The sequence below is a fragment of the Mesoplodon densirostris genome, chromosome 4, assembly GCF_025265405.1.
Source record: "Mesoplodon densirostris isolate mMesDen1 chromosome 4, mMesDen1 primary haplotype, whole genome shotgun sequence".
Lineage (NCBI taxonomy): Eukaryota > Metazoa > Chordata > Mammalia > Artiodactyla > Ziphiidae > Mesoplodon > Mesoplodon densirostris.
The window spans coordinates 103,090,686-103,115,067 of record NC_082664.1 but is presented as its reverse complement, the minus strand read 5'-3'; the positions used below and the strand labels follow the sequence as shown (position 1 = coordinate 103,115,067).

At 41.5% G+C, this 24,382-nt stretch overlaps 1 protein-coding gene across 4 annotated transcripts in view; it reads right to left on the bottom strand.

Annotated features, from left to right (window-relative positions):
* Nucleotides 1-24,382, bottom strand: part of MCTP2 (multiple C2 and transmembrane domain containing 2) — a 198,956-nt gene that overhangs the window by 160,260 nt on the left and 14,314 nt on the right. For all 4 annotated transcript variants that reach the window (XM_060095091.1, XM_060095093.1, XM_060095094.1 and 1 more), the window contains exons 2-3: nt 17,712-17,774; nt 16,223-16,331 (exon numbers count right to left, since the gene is read on the bottom strand). In XM_060095091.1, the coding sequence (XP_059951074.1) occupies nt 16,223-16,331; nt 17,712-17,774 (172 nt within the window). The remainder of the gene's footprint in view (nt 1-16,222; nt 16,332-17,711; nt 17,775-24,382) is intronic.

Genomic DNA, 24,382 nt, shown 5'->3' with positions numbered 1-24,382 from the left:
CCCACCTACAGTCCTAAGGGGATTCATTGGGATTTCAGAGAACTTTGCAGGTATAATCTTATGAAAATAACAGACAGCTCAACAAGAAGGACACATAACTCAAGTTTATCATCAGGAGAAAGTCATCAAGAACCATCATATTTGAAGATTCTGTTCCCTTGGCATTCGATTTATCATCCCAAGGGGCTATTACCGGATTGAGTGTGTTATGGAAAAGATGGGCAGTATCAACAGGTGAAGTGGTTGAATAGAACAGACAAAATCACATGGACTGGCTCAAGAACTAGCCCAATATGCAAATAAGGTACATCTGTAATGAAACTCCAATTACCAACACCTTCTCTTTGCTTTTTCTAGTATGACAGCTCATGGCCATGGTAGTAGAAAAAGCAGAAAGTCAAGATTAATTTAAAAAAGAAAGAAAGAAAGAAAATTACCACCATCTAGAAAAGCTTATTATCTTGATATGCACCGAGACTTTACACACACACACTTTGCACAAAAAGGAATCAGCCTTCATATTGTATTCTTTTACCTGCCTTCTTCAGTCAATAACACATCTGTCCCCTTCCATGCCCGTAAGTATATTTCTATAAATCAGTTTAATGGTCATTTATGTATCTATTTGTGTGTGTGTATATATATATATACACACATATGCACTATATCATATAGTTTATGTACTATATCATATAGGTTTTTAAAACTAGCATTCCTAATTTAAACTAAAAATCCAATGCATTGAATGCAAAAGCTGTATTTGTAGACAAAACCTACTTATTTGTCACCAGCAAAGCTCATTCTCCAAGTTAAGAACTTCAGCCATATAGGGTCTCCAAAAGAAATGTGGTCTTAAGCTAGAAAAGTTTCCTAATTAAATGCATTTCTCAGAGTTGTTGTTTGCTTATGAAAGGAAATGATCTCCATAATTTTACACAAAGTTCACATTTTGTAATACCTGAGAAGTTTTCTCAGGGGATTTTAAGAGTTCAGTTTCAAGTCAATAATTATTTACTAAGTCTTTAGGGAAACTGAGATACACATAGATGAATTCATTCTGCATAAAAAGTATTTGAACACATATGAAAAGCATAAATTTGACTTTTTTCCTATCCTCTGGCTTAAGAGTAATAAGATTCATTATATTTATACACATATCTTTAGACTCTTTGCAATATATATACCTATTTGGAATGTTTCTTCTTGCCAGAAAAAGAAGTAAATCTGAGTTGTTTTCATATGGGATCCATAAGTTCTGACTTTCTCCAAGGGTGGCTAAATAAGAGCCAGACGTGATTTCAGAAAACAAGCGAGTGATGATTTTTGAACGGCTGCTGCTGCCCTCTAGCAGTTACGCTGAGATTTCCAGAGCAAGCCATGTCCAATTGCAGCTTTTTTAACAGACCCCTTCAGAAACCATAATGGGCCTTATGGAAACTTAAGGGCATTTTTCCTCAGTCACATGGGACAGGAGAAACAACCTTCCCTTTATAGAGCACAGTCTACTTTACTTAAGAGAGCAGGAGATTCAAGTTGAGCAGAATTCCCAAGCCAGGCTTTATCCACTACAATTAAATGAAGGGAACATGCACATTTCCCTTCTCCTGCACATGGTGGCTACATGCTTCTGTTTTTTGGTACCAGCCTCAGAAGAACAGTTTCCTCCCTGACCATCTAAGGGCCTTGCTGGCCACGTTCTGTCACTTAGCACATCCCAGTTGAACCACTCCCGAATTTTTCTCCCAGTGAGATTGACTCCCCTCCTCTTGGGGAGCCCACCATGGACCACAGCTCAGCGGCACCTTGGACAAGGCTTGCCCATGGCTGGACCCTGTGATGTAGTGTACCAAATTCACCAAAATCCATTTTTTTGAAAGACCATCCAGTGGCCAACTTACAGAGAGATTGAGGATCTGAATTTACCAATTTTACCAAAACTTGCTTATTTTAACTATTTATAAAGTTTTACCAAAACTGTTTATTTTGACTATTTTTAAAGTTTGTATAGAATAAACAATGGGAATTAAGAGAGCTATGGAGAGTGAGGTCCTCGTGGGGCCTTCAGATTCTCCCCCTGTACCATGCTCCCCCCCAAACTTCCTTCACCCCACCCACCCCACCCCAAGACTTCCCTACCTGCCCTACTCTCTGCCTGCTGACCACCTCTGTTACCCCTAATATTCTTTCTCTGTCTTTAGTCATCCCTTTGTGGGATCTTCAGCTTAGGCCAGGCCATGTCCATTCCTTTCTATCATTTTCTTTGGCCTGAGACAAATTAAATATTATTTAAGGTGCTGTTCTGGCTTTGTCTTCAGAGCCGATTAACTAATATGACCCAGAGACCTTCCAAAGTTGTTTTATTTTTGGTGGGTTTTTTTGTTTGTTTGTTTTTTGGGGGGTGTGCGGGCCTCTCACTGTTGTGGCCTCTCCCGTTGCGGAGCACAGGCTCCGGACATGCAGGCTCAGTGGCCATGGCTCACGGGCCCAGCTGCTCTGCGGCATGTGGAATCTTCCCAGACTGGGGCACGAACCCGTGTCCCCTGCATAGGCAGGTGGACTCTCAACCACTGCGCCACCAGGGAAGCCCCAAAGTTGTTTTTAAAAGTTCTCATCCAATAATGTTGGATGAGATGAATAGATGATAAATAGATGAATGAAAAACATTGTCAACATACTGATGGATTCAGTAAATGGGCCATTTGGTGAGTAGATTATTGAACAAATTGGCTTTTGTTGAAGTGGTCACTAAGAAGAGATGCCTGCACCCCTATTCTTGATGAGGTGATCAGTTTACAGGGGTGTAAACTTCTGCTTAGAGACAGCATGCATGGTTGCCCCTGTAACACCAAAGGAGGAGGAACCCAGTTAAAAGTTAGAGGAAAGCATGACCACATAGAAAAAAGGAGAGGAGAGGCAGTGGCCAGGATGCAGCACTATAAACAGAGCAGAAAGCATTGGGGGGATAAAAGGAAATAAGGTTAAGAGTAAGCCAGAAAGCCAACGAATGTAGCTGCCTGAAGTCTCTATAAAGGGTCAAACCTCCCAGATCTATAAGTGTATCAGCTCTCGGTGTTCCAGAAATCCACTTTGCCAAAGTACACACAACTATTAATACCTTAACATTCTCCTCTTTATTAATAAAAATACTTCAAATGTCCCCAGCCCAAGCTATCATTTAGGCATAAATCTACGTCTAATGAAATAGATTCCAACCTTTCTGGAAAAGAGACAACAGGACTGAAGTTTAGTATAATACTCACAATGGATGTGATCTCATTCGCTCCTCCTAAAATGGTATGTTGCAGTTTTAAGGATGAGGATGCCTAGTGAGTTGCTAGAGCCAAGCCTCAGTCCCAGACCCATTGCACACTAAAGCTTTCATAAGTGCAGCCACACTTAATACCTAAGCACAACCTCCAGGTACTGATGCTCCTTCCATCAAGAAGCAGGGTGCCTACCTCGTCCCCTGTAATCTGGGCAACTGCTTTAACCAATGCGGGGTGGTGACAATAACACTGTGTTCCTTCCAAGGCTGTGCTGTAACAGGTGACACAGCCCCTGCCTCGGGCACTGGCCCTTCGCGTCTGGTGCCCTGAGCCGTGATGTAAGAAGTGTGACAGTTCTGAGAGCATCAGGCCGTGAGGAAGCCAGGCCTCATGTGTAACAGTCCTCCTCTTCCAAGCATCCCATCCCAGGCACCCAACATGCACGTGAAAGGGCCTTTGAGTCTTCAGATGATAAAGTCCCCACAGTAAGTCATCCCCCAAATCTTAAGTCTTCCAGGTTGAGGCCCCAGACAGTGTGTAGCAAAGCAAGCCATCCCCACTGCGCCTTGTCCAAATCCACACTCCAGAGTTCACGAACATATGGTAGGTCTGGGCTGAAGGTAAATTTTTACACGCTGATTGTCTCTGGAATAATACCCTTCACCATCGTGTGCAATGCTCCCCGCCTCAAATTCAGCATGTTGGGGACACCTGAGGTGCGATGGCATGATGGAATTAGCTGACCAATACTGTAGCTGACCTCCAAATTAAGCCACAAGTAAAATCACAGACATGGAAACACACAGATACACCCTCTGTGGACTTCATCCTCTGGGTAAACCGTGCACGCACTTTAGCAGAATCCACCATATCGACATCACAGTCAAACAAAGGAAGTAAAAAGAACTACTCAAAACATAGCATGCTATGCTGCACATACTATGATACGTCCATGTGGAAATGAACAGATAAAACCTCTCCTACAGAGAAATCCAATTCAACCAAATGGAAGGCATGCAAAATTCAAGTCAATGATCTTCGGGTGGGTGTAAGGTGATTTTTTACAAGCAGTGGACACAGGAAGCAAGCCTGTTTTGCTCCAGAATACTTCATAGGAATGGAGATGGGATCCTACAGAAGGGACAGGTAATTGACTATCTAAAGCAGGGGAGGACCAGACCTTCTAACCAACCTATGAGGATGCAGAGTGTCAAAACAAAACCCATCAACAAAAATCTCTAGAGGAAAGAGCTCAGTTGTGAGAATCCACTAATGGCTGTTTGGATGCTGGTCTATATCCTAGTGGAAAAGGGGTAAAGAGAAGCAGATTCCCAAACTCTGCTCCCCATCCCTGTTGCGGGACCTTGGCAGGCTACCAAAACCCACAAAGTGGAGGAAATCCAACTGCTACATGGGTTTCAGGATGGGTGTTTGCATCTTTAAAGTTTCAAGTTTGCTAATGAAGAAGCATCTTTCTGAATAAGCTGACCAGATGTGTCTTCGTTGTTCCCACACAAGCACACCAATGATCGAGCGCCATCTGGTGCTCAGAGTAGGTACTCCAATGTGAAGCAAAGCCCCAATTTTTGCAAAATAAAAAGTATTGACTGTGACCCTTCAATACAGTGCAACTGTGATGTGGTGCTGGCATTGGAACAAAACAACACATCCATAGGAATCAAAGAGAAATCCAAAACGCAGACCCTCATATGGACTGCATTTTAATACCCAATTAAAAAGTGGCCATCAAATCATTAGGGAAAGGAAAATTTAGTCCTAGTTAATTAAACACCCATTTGGCAAAAAGTAAAACTAAGTTCCGACTCTGGGCCAAGAAATCAAAATAAACTTGATACAGATCAAAGAGATTAATGAAAAAAAATGTAAAACCAGACAGAAAAGAATAAATATAGGTTAATGCATCTCTCTCAAGAGAGAAAAGGCCTTTCAAGGTACAAAAGCATAGGAAGCAAGGAAGAAAGGAAACTCTCCAGAATAAAATTGTAAGACTGGAAAAGAGGTTTGCAACAAAAACTTTATAAACAAAATTAAAAGGCAAATGACAAATTAGAAAAATATACATGAACATATCCAGGAAACAGGAGAATAAGCCACAGAGATGGATGGAGTTGGCTGTGTACAAAAGAGAAGCAAATATCTCTTAACCAAATATATCTCAGGGTCCAAATTTCTCAGCACAAATTAAAACAAAACCAAGACGACACTTCCTCTCTATCGAAATTGACATAGATAATCTACACACAGTGGAGGTGAGAAACGGGAAGTGGAACACTCATACGCTCCTGGTGGGTGAGCAAAATAGAGGTGTTTCTCAAGAGTGAACCGGCAATTCCGTTAAGTAGAACCTTGAGATGTCAGATTATGTGACAGAAAACATCCAATTCACTGCAATAAATGACTTGCAAAGAAATAAAGTTTGACACACAGATGTAGGCACAAGAATGTGTTCTGTAGCATTATTACTAGTAATTAAAATCTGGAATGATAACCTAAACTGGAACATTAATTAAACAAAGAAAGGTGTACTACTGTTTTTAATTTCTTCTCAAAATAAAACTTTTATAATACAGAAAAAATACATATGTGAAGCAAAACTGGCAAATCATCAGGTAATTTGAAGTCAGATCCTATTTTACTTTAGAACTCAGTATTTTTTAAAAAATCAGATCAGTGTAGTACATTCAGTAAAAAATTCCAATAAGTAATGACCTACTGGGACGACTTCATCCACACCAAGTTTTCCCATGTTGGTCACTATGAAACTTGAGGGGCATCTTCTGAGTCAAATTTAAGATGAAGAAAATAAAACCATCAATTCACAATGGAGTTCTTATTCAAATAATGCACCCTTAAAAACTAGTGTCTCTTTCATTTCTGCTGTTGCAATGACAAGAAAGCAGGAACTGGTCTCAGAAAACAACCTTAACCAACCCTTTGCCTTGCTGGCAGTGGGCAGGGGGTGAGAAGTACAAAATCTAAAGAGAAAAACAAGAGGTGTGCAAACGGTGGGACAAATTATCAAGAAACTGGGAAGAAGGGCCCTAATAAAATTGACAGAAATGCCATAAGTTATTGCCTTTCCCAGAGGGAAAACACAGAAATAAAACCAAAAGGAGAATAACTAGAACCAGACACAGCAATAAGAATAGCTCGTGGCCACTGTACATGGCTATGCCACCCCTCCCACACACACATCCCCATAAGCACATGCACCAGGTTAATCCCCATAATCACTGCTGGATGATGTCTAAGCTGGTATTCAAACTCAAATGGTCTGTGCCCCGAGTCTGTGACGCTGACCCACTGTCCAGTGCCCCCAACACTTCCCATCCTAGCACAAACAAGGTCATCTGTGTTGGGCAGCAAAGAGTATACAGAAGAGACTGCTGAGGGTCTGGCCCAAGCCCACAGAGCTGCCTGGAGGCAGAGGGGTGAACCCTCAGTGTACCCCATTCACAGCACACCTGCTGGGAAGCTACACAGCTGCTCCTCAGCATATAACACAGAGTTCTAGAAACATCCAGCCTGTCCCCCAATCACAGCTGCAATGAGGAGAATGTTCCTCTCTAGGTCTAATACAAGAGCATCCTTTTCTTTTTAAAGAAGAAATATATAATCATAAAAATGGTACAATCTTTAAAATCAGCCTACTAAATTGCAAGAGGCAAACAGGACCCAAATCAGAGGTACCTGACATTTGAACATTTTGGTAGCAGTTTCGTAATTTATTAAACCCCTATTGCATGGCCAACTTTTCACACTAGTGGGAGATCTTTAAAAATTTTTGTCTAGGGCTTCCCTGGTGGCGCAGTGGTGGAGAGTCCGCCTGCCGATGCAGGGGACGCGGGTTCGTGCCCCGGTCTGGGAGGATCGCACATGCCGCGGAGCGGCTGGGTCCGTGCGCCATGGCCGCTGAGCCTGCGCATCCGGAGCCTGTGCTCCGCAACGGGAGAGGCCACAGCAGTGAGAAGCCCGGGTACCGCAAAAAATAATAAAAAGCAAAAGGGAGGGGATATGGGAACATATGTATATGTATAACTGATTTAATTAAAAAAATAAATTAAAAAAAGAAAAGGAATAAACAAGGGTAAAATAAAAAAAAAATTTTTTTTTGTCTAAACCATTCCTTTCAAATAGGAAAATGACTTATCCAATGCATTCTTCCTATAATCTGCAAAAGTACCTGTCCCTGCTCTAAAAACAGCTGTCCCAGTCTACCTGGGCTGGGATTAGAGAACCGTTTGCTGGATGAATGCGTCACGAATTGTCATTGCCTAAAACTCACATCAAGAAGACGATCATGAACCCTCAGCCCTCAGGCCTACAGCTGAAGTGATGTGTACGCCCTAGTCATGTTGCAGGGAACTCCTGCAATGGACTTTTCTTTCCCTTTTGCAGTATTGCAATGTGGCCACCAGAGGGCATCAGTAACCTAGTATGCTAGTGCACAGCAGGACACTATGCAACTACCCTTCACATCAAGGGAAAACACAGGGTTTCAATGAAAGGGCCGTTGTTTTCCAGGAATTAATGCTCCAGGATTTAAGCTTGGAGTGGAGCGTTTTTTCCAAGACAAGAGGCCTGCCCATGTCACATGGTGCTCATGCCAGGCTTAGAAAACAGGGCTGCTGGCATTAGCAATACCAGTTCGAGGACACCAAAATATTTTCTTGGCCACATTCCCTTTCATGGGACACTGAGCCAGGGTTCAACACTCTCTATATGTCAACCAAACTGTGAAGCAGTTAGACTTAAAATGAATTGGTCCTTTTTTTGTTATTGAGCTGTATGAGCTGCTTGTAAATTTTGGAGATTAATCTTTTGTCAGTTGCTTCATTTGCAAATATTTTCTCCCATTTAATTCAAAAAGAGTCATGTACCAAAATGTTCATTGCAGCTCTATTTACAATAGCCAGGAGATGAAAGCAACCTAAGTGTCCATCATTGGATGAATGGATAAAGAAGATGTGGCACATGTATACAATGGAATATTACTCAGCCATAAAAAGAAACGACATTGAGTTATTTGTAGTGAGGTGGATGGACCTAGAGTCTGTCATACAGAGTGAAGTAAGTCAGAAATAGAAAGACAAATACCATATGCTAACACATACATATGGAATCTAAGAAAAAAAAATGTCATGAAGAACCTAGGGGTAAGACGGGAATAAAGACACAGACCTACTAGAGAATGGACTTGAGGACATGGGGAGGGGGAAGAGTAAGCTGTGACAAAGTGAGAGAGTGGCATGGACATATATACAGTACCAAACATAAAATAGGTAGCTAGTGGGAAGCAGCTGCATGTCACAGGGAGATCAGCTCGGTGCTTTGTGACCACCTAGAGGGGTGGGATAGGAAGGGTGGGAGGGAGGGAGACGCAAGAGGGAAGAGATATGGGAACATATGTATATGTATAACTGATTCACTTTGTTATAAAGCAGAAACTAACACACCATTGTAAAGCAATTATACTCCAATAAAGATGTAAATAAATAAATAAGTAAATAAATAAAATAAAATAAAATAAAATGAATTGGACCTACCATGTTCCTTCTGCTTTACCAATCTCAAAATTATGGACCCCCAAGAGTTAACCGGACAATGGCTCAGACGGAGAACTTAATATAGGTGTCTGGTTTGGTCAAAAACAATACAGTCTGTAGAACCTCCCAGAAAAAAAGTGGGAAGGAAACGGGAAATATAAAGGAGTAAAAGGAAGAAGCTGGGATGAGGGAGAGGAGTGGAAAGATAGAGCAAAGGAAAATTAGGTGACAGAAAAGGAGGGAAGGTGTGACCAGCAGACAGGCAACAGGGAATAACCGGGACAGAGCAGAGAGACAGGGAGGGCTCAGGTTTTCTCCTAGAGACGGCTTGGGAAGATGGGCTTCAGGAAATGCCTGGGCATTTTACAGCATCCAAGTAAGGCTCATTCCTAGAAAGACCACTGGAGCAACCCAAGTGGCCCAGCAAAGGAAAAAAAAAAAAAAAAAAGAGGCTGTTTAATTAGCACAGAACTCTCCAACAGTGGGTCAAGTCTAGTCAAAGCTGAAGGACTACATGCCAGGGAATCGAAGAGAAATTCCCGAGGAACTGGAAAATGACCTGTAAGAGGCAATCTTCTCAATGTGGCCACACTTCCAGAGGGACCTCATCAAAACCTCTCAGCGCTGCACGATGCTGGTCTTACATCCACAGTGACCCATAGATGGACAGGCATGTTCATGACAGCGAGGTGAGTTATTGCTTAGTCACTCACTAACTCCAGTTCTTTTTCATGAGCTGTGGGTTTTGCTGGGTTTACTCAGTGTACACACACACACACACACACACACACACACACACACACACACCCCTATCTATCTATTCTGTACAAGGGATAGCAGAGTTGACAGCTAAAGACCCTGGGATGCTCTGGGTGGCGACTACATAACAGTACGTTCCTGACACCATTGCTAAACCTGTACATCGTTTAGAATTAGCAACTTTCTAGTATAACAAACTTCACCAAATCTCCCAGAAAATCTCAAAATCACAACTTGATAGTCTACTTAACAAACCAGCCCTGTGTTTGAGCCAGAGAAGTGAGAGATTTAAATAAAATGTTCACAGAACTCTTTACACCAGGGAAGGCCATCGTCCAGCCCCTGGCTGATGGATTCATAACCCTGTGAGAAGTTGGGGGGATCCCTGTTTCTGAGAGGCTCTCCTCCTTCTTTCTGGATGGGCCAAGTGACAAAGTTTCCAGTCCTCAATCACAAACCCTATAAGGGCCTTTGAACATCCTTTCTTTAGGTATGTCAGAAACATCTTTTCTTGAGAGAGATATGATGACTTTTCACTTTACTGCCCAGTGAAAATACAGGAGGAAAAAAAAGACTTTTTACTACCCAACATCTCTAGATTTTTCTGCATTATTTTATGTCACATTACTGAGATGTTTTCCAGATACTTCATTTGAAAACATAAGCTTCACAACTTGATCACTTCCTGATTAGCTTACACCTCCTTATTTTAAATAAAGATGTACTTGGCTACTCTAAAAAGCAGCTTCTCCAAGAGAAAATCCAAAATCAGATCTAGTCTATTCTAGACTGAGGTCAGCAAATTTTGGACATGGATGAAATCCAGCCTCGTGCCTGTTTTTACAAATAAAGTTGTACTGGAGTATGGTCGTGTCCACTGGTTTACATATTATCTATGGCTGTTTGGTCACTAGACCAGCAGAGTAGCTGTCACTAAGTTTATGGACCTATGCCCCATAAACTCTAAAATATTCATTTCTGTCCCTGTACAGAAAAGGTTTGCCAACCCATGTTCTATATGGAATGTTACCTACGCAGCAATGATTATGTAATAATCCAAAGAAAATGCTGACCTCTTCCCTCACCAGAGAATGATTCATCAAAAAAATTTTTTTCTCCCTAAAAATTCACAAAGTGTGATGGCACAATTGGGTTAAGTATCCTGGAGCAGGTCCTCTGTAGTCAAGGGTACAACACATTTCAACAACACTTTGAAGGCATCCCTGTCATAAGTGAAATCAATATTTGGTCAAATTGATTATATTTTAGACAAATATAAAATACATGATTGAATATATGTAAAATAGAGCATAAATCAACTCCTATGCTGAAGACGGGGCATAAAGAGAGAGCACAAGGGTACTGACAAATTAACCCAAACTAACAGCCATGTGTCCAAGGTCACTGATGGGAAAGCTGACACGGATCACAGGAACCAGCTCTGCAATGGGAGTCAGGATCATGGGCCAAGTTCATTATCATTATTCATTAATTACCATAACAGACACACTATCATTTATTGACTATTTTCTCTATGTATGGCACTATGTTATATACACTTTCTTTTTTTCAGTTCTTACAACTACATTATAAGGCAAGCTACATCATGCCCATTTTGCAGATCCGTAAATTCCACTTGAGAGTGAGTGAGTCGCCATCAGAAATCACAAGCCAAGAAGTAGATGGTAATGTCTCATTCCTCCTCTTGTCCCCCAGAACCACCCATTCTGGTGAGTCCTGCCTCAGTCACTGCCTCCCTGAAAGTCCCTGGTCAAGTCACTTCGTCTCTGTACTTCAATCACCTGAATTAGGACTTCTGTTAAATGGGTTGCTTGTAGGTAAGTCTTTTTTTCTGGACTCTATCACTAGGTCCCAGTCGAGTACCAGTGTGATGCTCATCTCACTGAAGGGACTGAATAAATGCTTGCAGAGTCAAGGTGTGAGTGAAGGACCTCTGTTCCCTCCTGGGAAGATGTTTTCCCTTTCACGATAGTCTTTAATACTCCTTGTCTTTAAGTCCAGCACTTAAGTTGGATTTCCCTAATGAAGAACTAAAATGTGTTAAAAGCACTCTATGTATAAACCTCCAGTATGGCATACGAAGATGAATAAAACATTTACCCAGCTAATATAGCACTAATAGTTACAGGGAGGGCCAGGCATTTATCCAACTGAGGGTAAAGGTATATGGTTTATAGAGGTAAAATTTTCATAGGACCGAGATGACAGGGAGCTTATGTCTGTGAAAAACATAAAAGACTAGATAGAAATGCCATTTGAATAGATCTTGAAGGATATTTAGTACTGAAACTATCGGCTATCGATCCTATATCCAGAGAATCAGAGAACATGTGATACAGCATAGTGTAAATTCATAGATAATTCACAAGTCCTTTTATATTTGGCACATCACACCGTTCTCTGGACCTAATTATGTTAATGAGGTGAATACCAAGTTAAATTATGTTCAGAGAATACAAACTGAGTAAGAGTGCAAATGCATAATGAGGTCCAGCCCCAAGAAAAGAAAATGCTGTGTCTAATCGGGAATTGAAACTCTCCCTACCAGGAGAAGCACGTGTTTCTGCTCAAGTGCTACCACCCAGTGTCTAGAGCAGTGGTCCTCACAAGGTGGTTCCTGGACCAGCTGCATCGTGATCACTTGGGAACTTGTCAGAAATATAAGTTCTCGGGCCACACCCCAGACCTACGGAATCAGAACCTCTGGGGGTAGGCAATGTGTATTTTCATAAGCCCTCTAGGTTGTTCTGATGCTCACTCAAATTTGAGAACTACTGGCCAAAAGGACTGTGCTGGATAAAATTCTGAGGTTGGGCTGGGCTCCATAGAAAATATTGGCATAGCAATAAGCCATGTCAGTCCGGGGCAAAGGAGGCAAGCACAGGAGGCAGTGACTATGATCCCTGCACAAATCAGCAGTGGGCACCAAACATGCCCTGATCACTACCCTAATACTTGTGAAAATCAAGCAGTCATGAACACAGTCACAGTAAGGAAGGCACACCACACTGCAAAGTCTAGAAGAAGCTCTTGCTGAGAGGGGGATGTTTTCTTAGTAGATAATGATTAATCTTCCCAAAAAATAAAAGAGACAGGAACAATGTTACTGGTTATAAAAGATATAGGTGCTAAAACAGGTTATGATCTAGATTCCTTACTAGGTATTTATCCTTGGATTATATTAGGTTGACACAAGATAAAGCCAAATTGTCATATGATGCTTAACTCTGATGAAACTATGAAGATAGAGATGCTATTGATGGGATTAGAGCACAGATTACAGTCTCTCCTTTGGCCCTGAAGCAGTGAGGTGTGGAGTAGGCACACAAAAACCCTATTGTTTTGGTCATTTTCTGATGTAGGCAATGGCTCCTCCCATCATCTGCCAAGTTTACTGACTGTCTCCTGAGTATCTGTTGTAAGTGTACTGGTGTGATATATCAAGGGTGGTGTGGCCAGATCATGCACACCAATTAGGGATAAATAATCAGAACTGATGGCAAAACTGGAAAAGGGGCAGCTGGCCCTGGAAGAGGTCCAAGGCCTGGGCACAGCCCCGAAGTTACATACTATATTGGAGCTTTCCAAAAATTTACAACAGGGCAGTTATTTTAAAGGTTTAGAGCACTTTCTTTCCAGTAAAGTTAAATGCGCTCTCTGTGGAACACACTTCCAATCTCCAGATAAACTGTCCCAAATCGAGCTCCATAATGATCATCATTTGACAGAAGCATCCACTGGACACTGCAGGTTCTGAGCAAGAGTCAGGATATTTGTGGGCAGGCACCTCACTCTAGTTTATGATCGTGTCCCTCAGATGTGATTTCAGGTACAAAATGCTATCTGCCCCAAATCATTCAAAATAACCTTAAGAGAGCTATCTATTAAGATGCAGACATTTATAATAGTAGTACACAATGACAGTACACAAGAAGTCGCACAACCGATGGATAAGAAATTATAACTTTGACAGAAAACACTATTTACCAACAAGTAGAAAGTGAAATTTGTTCACCATTTTGAAATCCTGAGAAATTACGAAAAGACAGAGAGAGAGAGAGAGAGAGAGAGAAAGAGACAGAAAAAAGAAAGATAGTAATTTTGTTTTTAAAAAGTGGGTATATGCAGATCTAAAAGATGGAAGCTGGTGAGATCAGACTGATGGAAGAACCCACAGTCCAAAACAGGAGCAGTAGAAAGTCACAGCAGAAAAAGTTTCAGGGGCAGATGTGGGCCAAGAGGATAGGAAGGCAGGTGAGCCAGGGATGCTCCAGCTTGGAGGCAGTGGATACAGGAAGCAGAAGATGGCCTGAGCAAGTACCATGGTGACTGGTTGGCACAGCACACATAGAGCAGCTGGATGGCCCAGCACTGCCCTGTCCCTTTGGTGCCAAGCAGTGACTAGCAAAGGCACTTGCAAGCAGGAAAAGTGAGAGTGGGCAGGAAGCCATTGAGGAAGGTTTTCCATAACGGGGCATCACCAGGAGCCGGCCTGAACGACTGGCTCTCCCTGTCTGGCTGCATGTCCCAACCCTGCTCATGCTCAGTGAAGTCAGGACACAGTAAGCAAAAACAGCATCCATAGATGGCAACAGGGACACACAAATAAAAAGAGGCGCGGAAAACACAACCCAAGGATATCCGAGGGAGAAAGCACCAAACAGGAGATTTTCAATGTATACTTAATGCTCTCAAAGCTGACAGCAACATCTCATGCATGAAATAGACTGTTCTAAAAATGAAAAAAAAAAAAGCCAACTCAAAAGATGAACAGAATATCACAATGGTCATAACAACTGACGAGAAAACAGTGAGCTGGAAGGCCCGGCTGAGGAATTCTTCCTGAAAAAAAAAAAAAAAGTAATGGCAAGAATGAGGAAGAAAAAGTAAGAGACACAGAAGACAAATGGAAGGGAGACCCATCCTCCGTTTCACAGTTTTTTCCAAAACAAAGTAGAAAGGAACTACCAGGACAGACTGGCAAAGACCTGGAGAAAGACACAAAATTCTTTAGAATAAAAAGGTCCCACCTACTAAAAGAAATAAATGAAAAGAGACAACAAAGGAAAAACAGATATATTTACCTGTAATGAGATGTAAAACCTCTGAAGGACAAAAGAGGCCATAAAAATGAGGGGTAAACAATAGACTGGAGAAGAAAAATTGCAACACCCAACCAACAAATGAATGCTGAAAATTTTAAAGACTCACAAAAATTTAGAAGGAAAAGCTCAATGGAAAACTGGGCAAAGGATACAGAGAGCCATTCACAGGAGAGGAACTACAAAGGGCCATGTTCATCACCATCATAATCCACGAAGCACAACTTAAAACAAGTGGACACTTGACCTAGAAGATTGCCAAAAACTAAGCAGAGTGATAAAAGGAAATATTCGATGGTGACAAGGTAGGGAACACATAACCATAGTGTAGGAGAGGACATACTCTGTACCTTTTAGGGGCCCGTGTACCAGTATCTCTTACATTTGAAAATGTGCATCTTCAGGATCCTGTAATTGCATTTCTAGGTTCTGCCCTGAGCTGCTCATAACAGTTAACTTTTATTAAGTGCTAGAAGCCCAACAAAGTTTTAAGTCACTACCTTCAATCCTCCTAAAAGCCTATAAGGTAGGTCAATACTAATGTTCTTGTTTTACAGATGGGGAACCTAAGTCATAGGGGGGTCCAGGAGCATTTCTTAAATCAAATAGCAATAAATGGAAAAAACAAGGTTTGAGCCCAGGCAGTCTGGCTCCGCTGTCTGCTCTTAAACATACACTATTTTTAATCTAAGATATATTCTTATCTGTGTATGGAGCCATACACAGGACGTTTATTACAGCATCATTTATATGGCTGAGAAAGTAAGAAAAAACTATCAGCAGCAGAGAAACAGATATTTAACACAACATACTATGGAATACTATTAGTATTTAAAAGAAGGGAGATATAGTTACATGGAAAAGCATGGAAAATCTTTAATTCATATTGTAAAGTTTAAAAAAACTTAGTGCAGAATATGGAATATGCAGAATAATACTGCAGAATAACAATATTAAAATATCACTTTAATTAAGAAATATATGTGTGTATAAATGCACAGAAAGAGGTAGCAAAGGTGAACAAATCAATCACATATGTTATAACATCATAACAGATGTTATCCAGAGGGAGGGGAGCCCAGTGGGATTTCAGGGCAGGAAGGAGAGTGGTTCAAAGGGCACTTCCATCTATGCGTATGTTTGCTAACTCAGATCAAGAATGTATTTACATATTTCTCATGGATTAATTAAACTAGGATCAAGGAAACTTTTTCTTTAGCAGTTGTTATATGCCAGCCATAAAGCACTTACAGCGATCTTATTTCATTCTACAATAACTTTAGGCGATCATCAATATTTGATTATTATTATTAATCATAAAAAAGGACAGTAAGATTCCATGTGTTTCAATAACTCAATGCAAATAGCTTGATACCTGGAGCTTAGATTTGAGCTCCAGTCTAGCACCAGCCATGCTGAGATGGAAAAAGGTGACTAGCAAGGCTGACAAGAGGGTTGAGAGGAAGAGGTCTGCAGGATACCAAGGGCACCCAGAGCCAGGCCTTACCACAGCGATCCCGGACCACCAGGTTCCGGCCTTCCTTCAGGTGGATGGTGAGGAGGTAGGCGAAAGGGCTGGGCAGGTTACTCAAGCCGTCGCTGGCTTCCCCGAGAGTCTGCACAGATCAAGAAGCCATTGAAGTCAGTTGTCTTAGGCCCAAGAAACAGAATGTCGAAAACACTCTTCATTTAAGGAAAAAAGATGATCACTGTAATGGCAAATCTGTGAGCGTCATCCTCCACTCCCACCCACCCATGCCGATGACATGGTTACACTGTTCTTTCATTCGCGGGCCTCTCACTGTTGCGGCCTCTCACGTTGCGGAGCACAGGCTCCGGACGCGCAGGCTCAGCGGCCATGGCTCACGGGCCCAGCCGCTCCGTGGCATGTGGGATCTTCCCGGACTGGGGCACGAACCCGTGTCCCCTGCATCAGCAGGCGGACTCTCAACCACTGCGCCACCACGGAAGCCCGGTTACACTGTTCTTTATCCTTCTCCCCAGTGGGATTCTATGAGAATTCGTGACAATAGCTTCACAGTATTAACTTCCCAAGAAGAAGCAGGTAAGTTGCATGCCGACATCTGACATCCCCCTAAACTCACCCATGCCCTGCAGGATCCTTATCCTACAGCTCCCAGTGGAGAACCCAGAGAGGACATAGCATGCAGAAGTCCAGCTATGGGGCGGGTTCCCACGACCCTGGTCCACACCTCTCAGCTCGGATGTGTCATGTCTCTCCCTCCTCTTCTCCCCTCACCCCACCAACCCCCATCAGTTCAGGTACACCTCCTGCACATGTAATAAAAACATTCCCATTCACGACTACTCAGCTGATCACCTACTGATCCATGTCCAGCCAACATATGCCCCACCCCTGGGTCCATATGGGAGACACTTCCTCTCTGCTCTCCTGCCTGTGGCATATTTTTCTTTCACTCCCTGGTCCCCATTATAGTGTTTCCTACACTTACCCACACAGTCTCACCTCCCACCAAGTTCACTTTCCTCTCCAGGAATGCATCAACTCCCACAAGCCACAACATCAAATTTGGTTTCTGAATATTTCTTAAACGAATCCAATTCAAGTTTTGAAAAGAGCAAATTTGTGTCTTTTGAGAGAAAAAGTACAAATAAAATAATTTATTGTTCACTTATTTGAATTTCAATGAATCGATCTGTGGCTAAGTCACTCTCGACAGCGTTCTTTTGAAAGTTTCTCGGTCCACATTTCAAAGCACTTCAAAATGGCTTTGTCTCCTGTACCATCTCACTCAATTTCATGGCTCTGTATTTTTAGAAGAATCTATCCCACTCTGACAAATCAATAGACACTGAATTCATCTTTTCCAGCCACAATTTGCAAGGCCTGTCTTTGTGGGCGGTAACAGTTCAGCAACCTTTAGAAATAAAAGAGGCAAAGATCCAAACATTTGATAAGAAATATTTATAGCATTTACTTTAGTGTTTGTTTGTTTTTAAGGAATGCCACTTACAGATTGCTCTTCGAAACGTTGGGATGTCAGAGAGGCATTCAGATCACCACTTCCACAGAGCTTCTGTAAACAAGAAGAAAAAATAATAATAACCCTGCTTTTAAAAAACCAAAAGAATATCAACCTACAAGAATATCCTTGTATCGGGTGTTTCCCTTTGAAGCTTCCATTTGCATAGTCAAATGCATAGTTAAATGCAGGAGTGTGTGGCAAGTCTTGGCAGTAAAAGGTTGACTCACTGGAGTCCATCTGGCTGCAGCCTCTGCCCTCTTAGTCATTGATCAGCATGTGGATGAGGCCGATTCTGCTCTCCTGAAGGGCCGCTGAGGCATCCGTAGTTCATCCAAGTCATTAGCGTGCCAGCAACTTTGCCCCAGGGGAGGCAGTGGGAGCAGCAGGGCCATTCTGCCAGGTCCCTCCATCGAGGACCTGCCTGGTCCCCCAGCCATCAAAGAGAAAAGGGCTATCAGGTACCAGAGACCCGAGTTTATCAGTCTAGTAGGACACATTGCAAATGTGACCACAAAGACCTTCCTCCAACCATAACCTCATGGGTCTAGCAACTGTACAAGAACCAACCAAAGAGTAAGGAAATGCAAATTCTCAACAAATGATCTCAGACTGGGAGGTGTCTATGTTTCCTACTTAAATATGCCTCTGACAACCTAGGAAATGATGCCACCAGGCAATGAAGTGAGTGCGGTTCAAGCAGTTAGTATGGGACGCAGTAAACATTTGCATTCTATCAGGTTTTATATGCACCCAAGTGGGGTCCAGAGGAGCTCTGGGATTTTATGAAGGTTCTGGGTTAGATGTGAGGATAGCTACCTGCATGGAAAGGCAGAGTGGAAGGGAAAGGAGCAAAAGGCCTCCCAGCATTTTAGGGATGTTCCCGTTTGTCGGACACATTAGCCAGGGCTGCTTTCCTGTGGGAAAACATGAGATTTCTCCCTCCAAACAAGGCTGAGTAACTGAAGTTATGGGTAAACTTAGATACAGGGAGCAGGCCTGCGGAGATTGCTTAGATGACTATGAAGCTTTGAGGGGGTGAAGATGGGGACCAGATGCACTATGGTCATTGGTCCTTCCCACCCACAGCAAAGATCAGGGAGATTCGGGCACAATTCAGAGATCCTGCCTGGATGGAAGGGAGGATGCCTTCCAAGACATTCTCTCTCTGTCTCTCTCTCTCTCCCTGTCTCTCTATCAAGTGGAGTTCAGGCAGCAACAGAACCTGGATTCTACAACAATAGGGCATTTCTTCAGGCCCTAAGAGGGCTGACAAAGGGCTGAAAACAAACAGGGCTCTCTGGTCTACCGCCTCTGCATGCAGTGACACCAAGAAATGCTGCAGCGAGGCAGAAACGAGCCCTGATCACAAGTCGGCGTGGAGCCTCCCAAGCCCTCACCGGGGAGCAGAGAAGCCCTACGGTTGTTTGCATCTGGGCTTCTCCCATCACATCTGCCCCTTTCTCCCAGTCCCAGCTCGAATGTCCCTTTACTGTGAATACATTTCATTCAATTCAAATTCACACAGGACCCAGGGTGATTTCAGACACTTGGACCTTTCTCTAAGGACCCCAGCACTTCAGTCACTGGTGCCCCCCTGGCTCTGGAAGTATTACCACTGCCCAGCTGGGCAAAGAGCCCTCACTCTCAATGTGGGCTCGACCTGACAGCAGACAAGGAAGGAGGGAGCCGGGCCTCTGTTGGTCACCTTCCCGTCCGTTTCCCGGTCGGTACCTCCTACTTGTGTTATGTGTAAAATGACACCCGGGGGAGTGGGACAGGATGGCCTGAAGACCACTCTATGACGACGATCAAATTTTACTCAACTCTCCCAATTTCAAAAGATTTCTCCTCATGCCTTTTATACTATTACTCTCCTCATGATTATCTCCTGGAAGCTCAGCGATTCCTCTTCTGCCTGATTTGCAAAACCCAAAATACTCCGATCAGGTCTTCATGTGCAGAACCAACAAGTAACATCTGCTGTCTGATCCTCTGCAGCCTGATCACCCCGTTAGTGTCTCCAGTTTTATGAAACGAATCAACGCTCCACTTAACCAATCCTGTTTGAAGGCAGTTCTGTAAAACTGCCAGTGCTGGGATCAGAATTCCTGTTTAAAGTGCGTGGTCCCGTATCTTCTACTGTCACCTTCTTCTGTCAAAAAGAGTGAATGTTTCTTAAAACCCATCACTCCTCAGACCAACACACCATACACACTCTCCCAAGGGAGCCTCCCTGTCATTCAGTGACAAAATGAGCCCACATCGCCACCATCATTTACACACAATCAAAAATGAACACGGAGCTTTTATTCAAAAAATCAATAAGTCTTCCACTTAGAGCAATGTGGAAATTAAATGTGAAGAATGACATTAATTCAACATTATGGCTCGTTTTACTCACAGAAGTCACAGAACTTAAAGTTATGGTTCCCACAGCCGCCATAACTGTCACATGCAGTATATACACACCAAGGAAGGAAAGTGATCACCATAAAGAAGACAGGAAAGGCTACAGAAGTACAGGAGTACCAGGTTACAGCTGCTGGGGGACACATAACTTTTGAGTATTCCCGACACTCTGCATGGAACTGAAGGTATTATTCACTGAGTAGAAGTTGCATTATTTTCAGCTTCTTTGTTAACCTAGTAACTACATCACTGAATTTTTCATTAAAAAAGTCCAATTACTATTTTTCTTACAGGAATCCCTGGTATCCGTCATCATGAGAAGATTTTTTTTTTTTTGATGTTCTCAACAAGCAAAATCGAGCACTCTAATTTTTCTTTTTAAATTTTACTTTAAAAAAGTTAACACACAGTGAAATTGACTTTTTACATGTGTGTACAATGCGATGACTTTTTTACACATGTATATATTTGTGTAACTACCACCACTATTGGGACATAAAACAGTTCCCCCAAAAAACTCCTGCATGCAATCCTACTGTTATCACATTGTTCCCTCACCCCTAATCCATGGCAGTCATTGACCTGTCCTCATCCTATAGCTTCATCTTTTTCCATAATGTCATATAAATGGAATACATGCAAACTTGACACTGGCTGACATCTTTCACTTGGCCCAATGCCTTTGAAATCCATTCAAGTTGGCATCTGTATAAATAGTTCTTTTTTTTTAAATTACTGAATAGTATTCCATCATTATGAGTGTACCATAGTTTGTTTATCCAGTAAGCACTGGTTTTAACCATTTTAAACAAATGTTTCCAAGGATGTACTCAGGAAAAGACAAATAATTTTGAATATCATCAATGCTGAGAAGTCTTAATATGACAAAACTCTCTAATTATATACAAACATTCAGAAATTCAGCAGTAACATGTTGGCATGAGGCTAGTCATCTCTCACTGTTACCTTTTAGATAAGTGGGATTTGTGTGTGTGTGTGTGTGTGTGTGTGTGTGTTTAATGACAGCAAATTTACATTGCTATTTCCATTTTACCTTGCTAAGGTGAAATTCATGGGAAGGTATGTAAATACATACAAGGTAATACATACAAGATTGCAAATGTATTAAAATGAGAAGGTATTAGAATGGATGGGTCAATTATTTAAAAAAAAAAAAAACCTCCTCTAGCCACCAAGGATCTTAAGAACAAGACACTGATGTGAAAAAACATTTTCTTTTGTGTACACTAAATGTGATCTTGTACAAATATCACCTCCCACGTGGCTGTCTGAAGGATCTTAGCACGAAGAATTCACAGGAAGTTAAATAATAAGCAATGTAAACAATCACTGGCTGTTTAAACTTTACTGGAAGAAGACATAAACCCACATTCAGGAAAGCTAAATAAGAGTAACAAGTTGGCTGAAAAGATCACTTAAGATTTTCCTTGGGAAATACTCTATTCAAGAACATGAGTATACCAAATGATATATATTGAAATGATACGATACATATTTAGTTAATTACTTAACCCTCATCTATTTCTAAGGATGTGAATACTCAGGAAGAGCATATTCACAGACACAAATATCTACAGGGGAAAGGAAGCAGCAAAAGGAGCAAAGGGGATCAGATGGCTAGACAGACCAATAAGCGATGCTTGGATACAGTGATAGAAGTAAAACAACTCACATGACAATCAGAGGTCAAAATTAGAATGCCCGTTCACAAAAATTCAGGTCTACCAAATGGCTGAGTTTACTCGTATTCAAATTTTTTTTAATACACCTTTATTGGAGTATAATTGTTTCACAATGCTGTTAGTTTCTGTTATACAACAATGTGAGTCAGCCATAGGTATACATATATCCCCATATCCCCTCCCTCTTGAGCCTCCCTCCCACCCTCCCTATCCCACCCCTCTAGGTGGTCACAAAGCACTGAGCTGATCTCCCTGTGCTATGTGGCTGCTTCCCACCAGCTATCTATTTTACATTTGGTAGTGTATATATGTCAGTGCTACTCTCACTTTGCCGCAGCTTCCACCTCCCCCACTGTGTCCTCAAGTCCATTCTCTATGTCTGCATCTTTATTCCTGTCCTGCCCCTAGGTTCATCAGAACCATTTTTTTTTGCATTCCACATATATGTATTAGCATACGGTATTTGTTATTCTCTCTCTGACTTACTTCACTCTGTAGAAGTCTCTAGGTCCATCCACCTCACTACAAATAACTCAATTTCGTTTCTTTTTATGGCTGAGTAATATTCCATTGTATATATGTGCCACATCTTCTTTATCCATTCATCTGTCCATGGACACTTAGGTTGCTTCTATGTCCTGGCTATTGTAAATACTGCTGCAGTAAACATTGTAACACATGTCTCTTTTTGAATTATGGCATTCTTAGGGTATATGCCCAGTAGTGGGATTGCTGGGTCATATGGTAGTTCTATTTTTAGTTTCTTAAGGAACCTCCATACTGTTCTCCATAGTGGCTGTACCAATTTACATTCCCACAACAGTGCAAAAGGGTTCCCTTTTCACCACACCCTTTCCAGCATTTATTGTTTCTAGATTTTCTGATAATGGTCATTCTGACCAGTGTGAGGTGATTCCTCATAGTTTTGATTTGTATTTCTCTAATAATTAGTGATGTTGAGCATCTTCTCATGTACCTCTTGGCAACCTGTATGTCTTCTTTGGTGAAATGTCTATTTAGGTCTTCTGACCATTTTGTAATTGGGTTGTTTGTTTTTTTGACATTGAGCTCCATGAGCTGTTTGTATATTTTGGAGAGTAATCCTTTGTCAGTTGTTTCATTTGCAAATATTTTCTCCCATTCTGAGGGTTGTCCTTTTGTCTTGTTTATGGTTTCCTTGGCTATGCAAAAGCTTTTAAGTTTAATTAGGTCCCATTTGTTTATTTTTGTTCTTATTTTCATTACTCTAGGAGGTGGGTCAAAAAAGATCTTGCTGTGGTTTATGTCAAAGACTGTTTTTCCTATGTTTTCCTCTAAGAGTTTTATTGTGTTTGGACTTACGTTTAGGTCTTTAATCCATTTTGAGTCTATTTTTGTGTATGGTGTTAGGGAGTGTTCTAATTTAATTCTTTTACATGTAGCTATCCAGTTTTCCCAGCACCACTTATTGAAGAGGCTGTCTTTTCTCCATTGTATGTTCTTGCCTCCTTTGTTGTAAATTAGGTGTCCATATGTGCGTGGGTTTATCTCTGGGCATTCTATCCCATCTCATTTATCTATACTTCTGTTTTTGTGCCAGTACCATACTGTATTGATTACTGTAGCTTTGTAGTATAGTTTGAAGTCAGGGAGCCTGATTCCTCTAGCTCTATTTCTCTTTCTCAAGATTGCTTCGGCTATTCGGGGTCTTTTTTGTTTCCATACAAATTGTGAAATTTTTTGTTCTAATTCTGTGAAAAATGCCATTGGAAGTTTGATAGGGATTGTACTGAATCCATAGATTGCTTTGGGTAGTATAGTCGTCTTCACAATATTGATTCTTCCAATCCAACAGCATGGTATATTTCTCCATCTGTTTGTCATCTTTGATTTCTTTCATCAGTGTTTTATAGTTTTCTGAGTACAAGTCTTTTGCCTCCTTAGGTAGGTTTATTCCTAGATATTTTATTCCTTTTGTTGCAATGGTAAATGGGATTGTTTCCTTAATTTCTCCTTCTGATTTTTCGTTGTTAGTGTATAGGAATGCAAGAGATTTCTGTGCATTAATTTTGTAACCTGCAACTTTACCGAATTCATTGATTAGTTCTAGCAGTTTTCTGATGGCATCTTTAGGATTTTCTATGCATGGTATCATGTCATCTGCAAACACTGACAGTTTTCCTTCTTCTTTTCTGATTTGTATTCCTTTTATTTCTTTTTCTTCTCTGACTGCCTTGCCTAGGACTTCCAAAACTATGTTGAATAAGAGTGGTGAGAGTGGATATCCTTGTCTTGTTCCTGATCTTAGAGGAAATGTTTTCAGTTTTTCACCATTGAGTATGATGTTTGCTGTGGGTTTGTCATATATGGCATTTATTATGTCGAAGTAGGTTCCCTCTATGCCCATTTTCTGGAGAGTTTTTATCATAAATGGGTGTTGAATTTTGTCAAAAGCTATTTCTGCACGTATTGAGATGATCATATGGTTTTATTACTTAATTTGTTAATATGGTGTATCACATTGATTGCTTTGCATATACTGAAGAATCCTGGCACCCCTGGGATAAA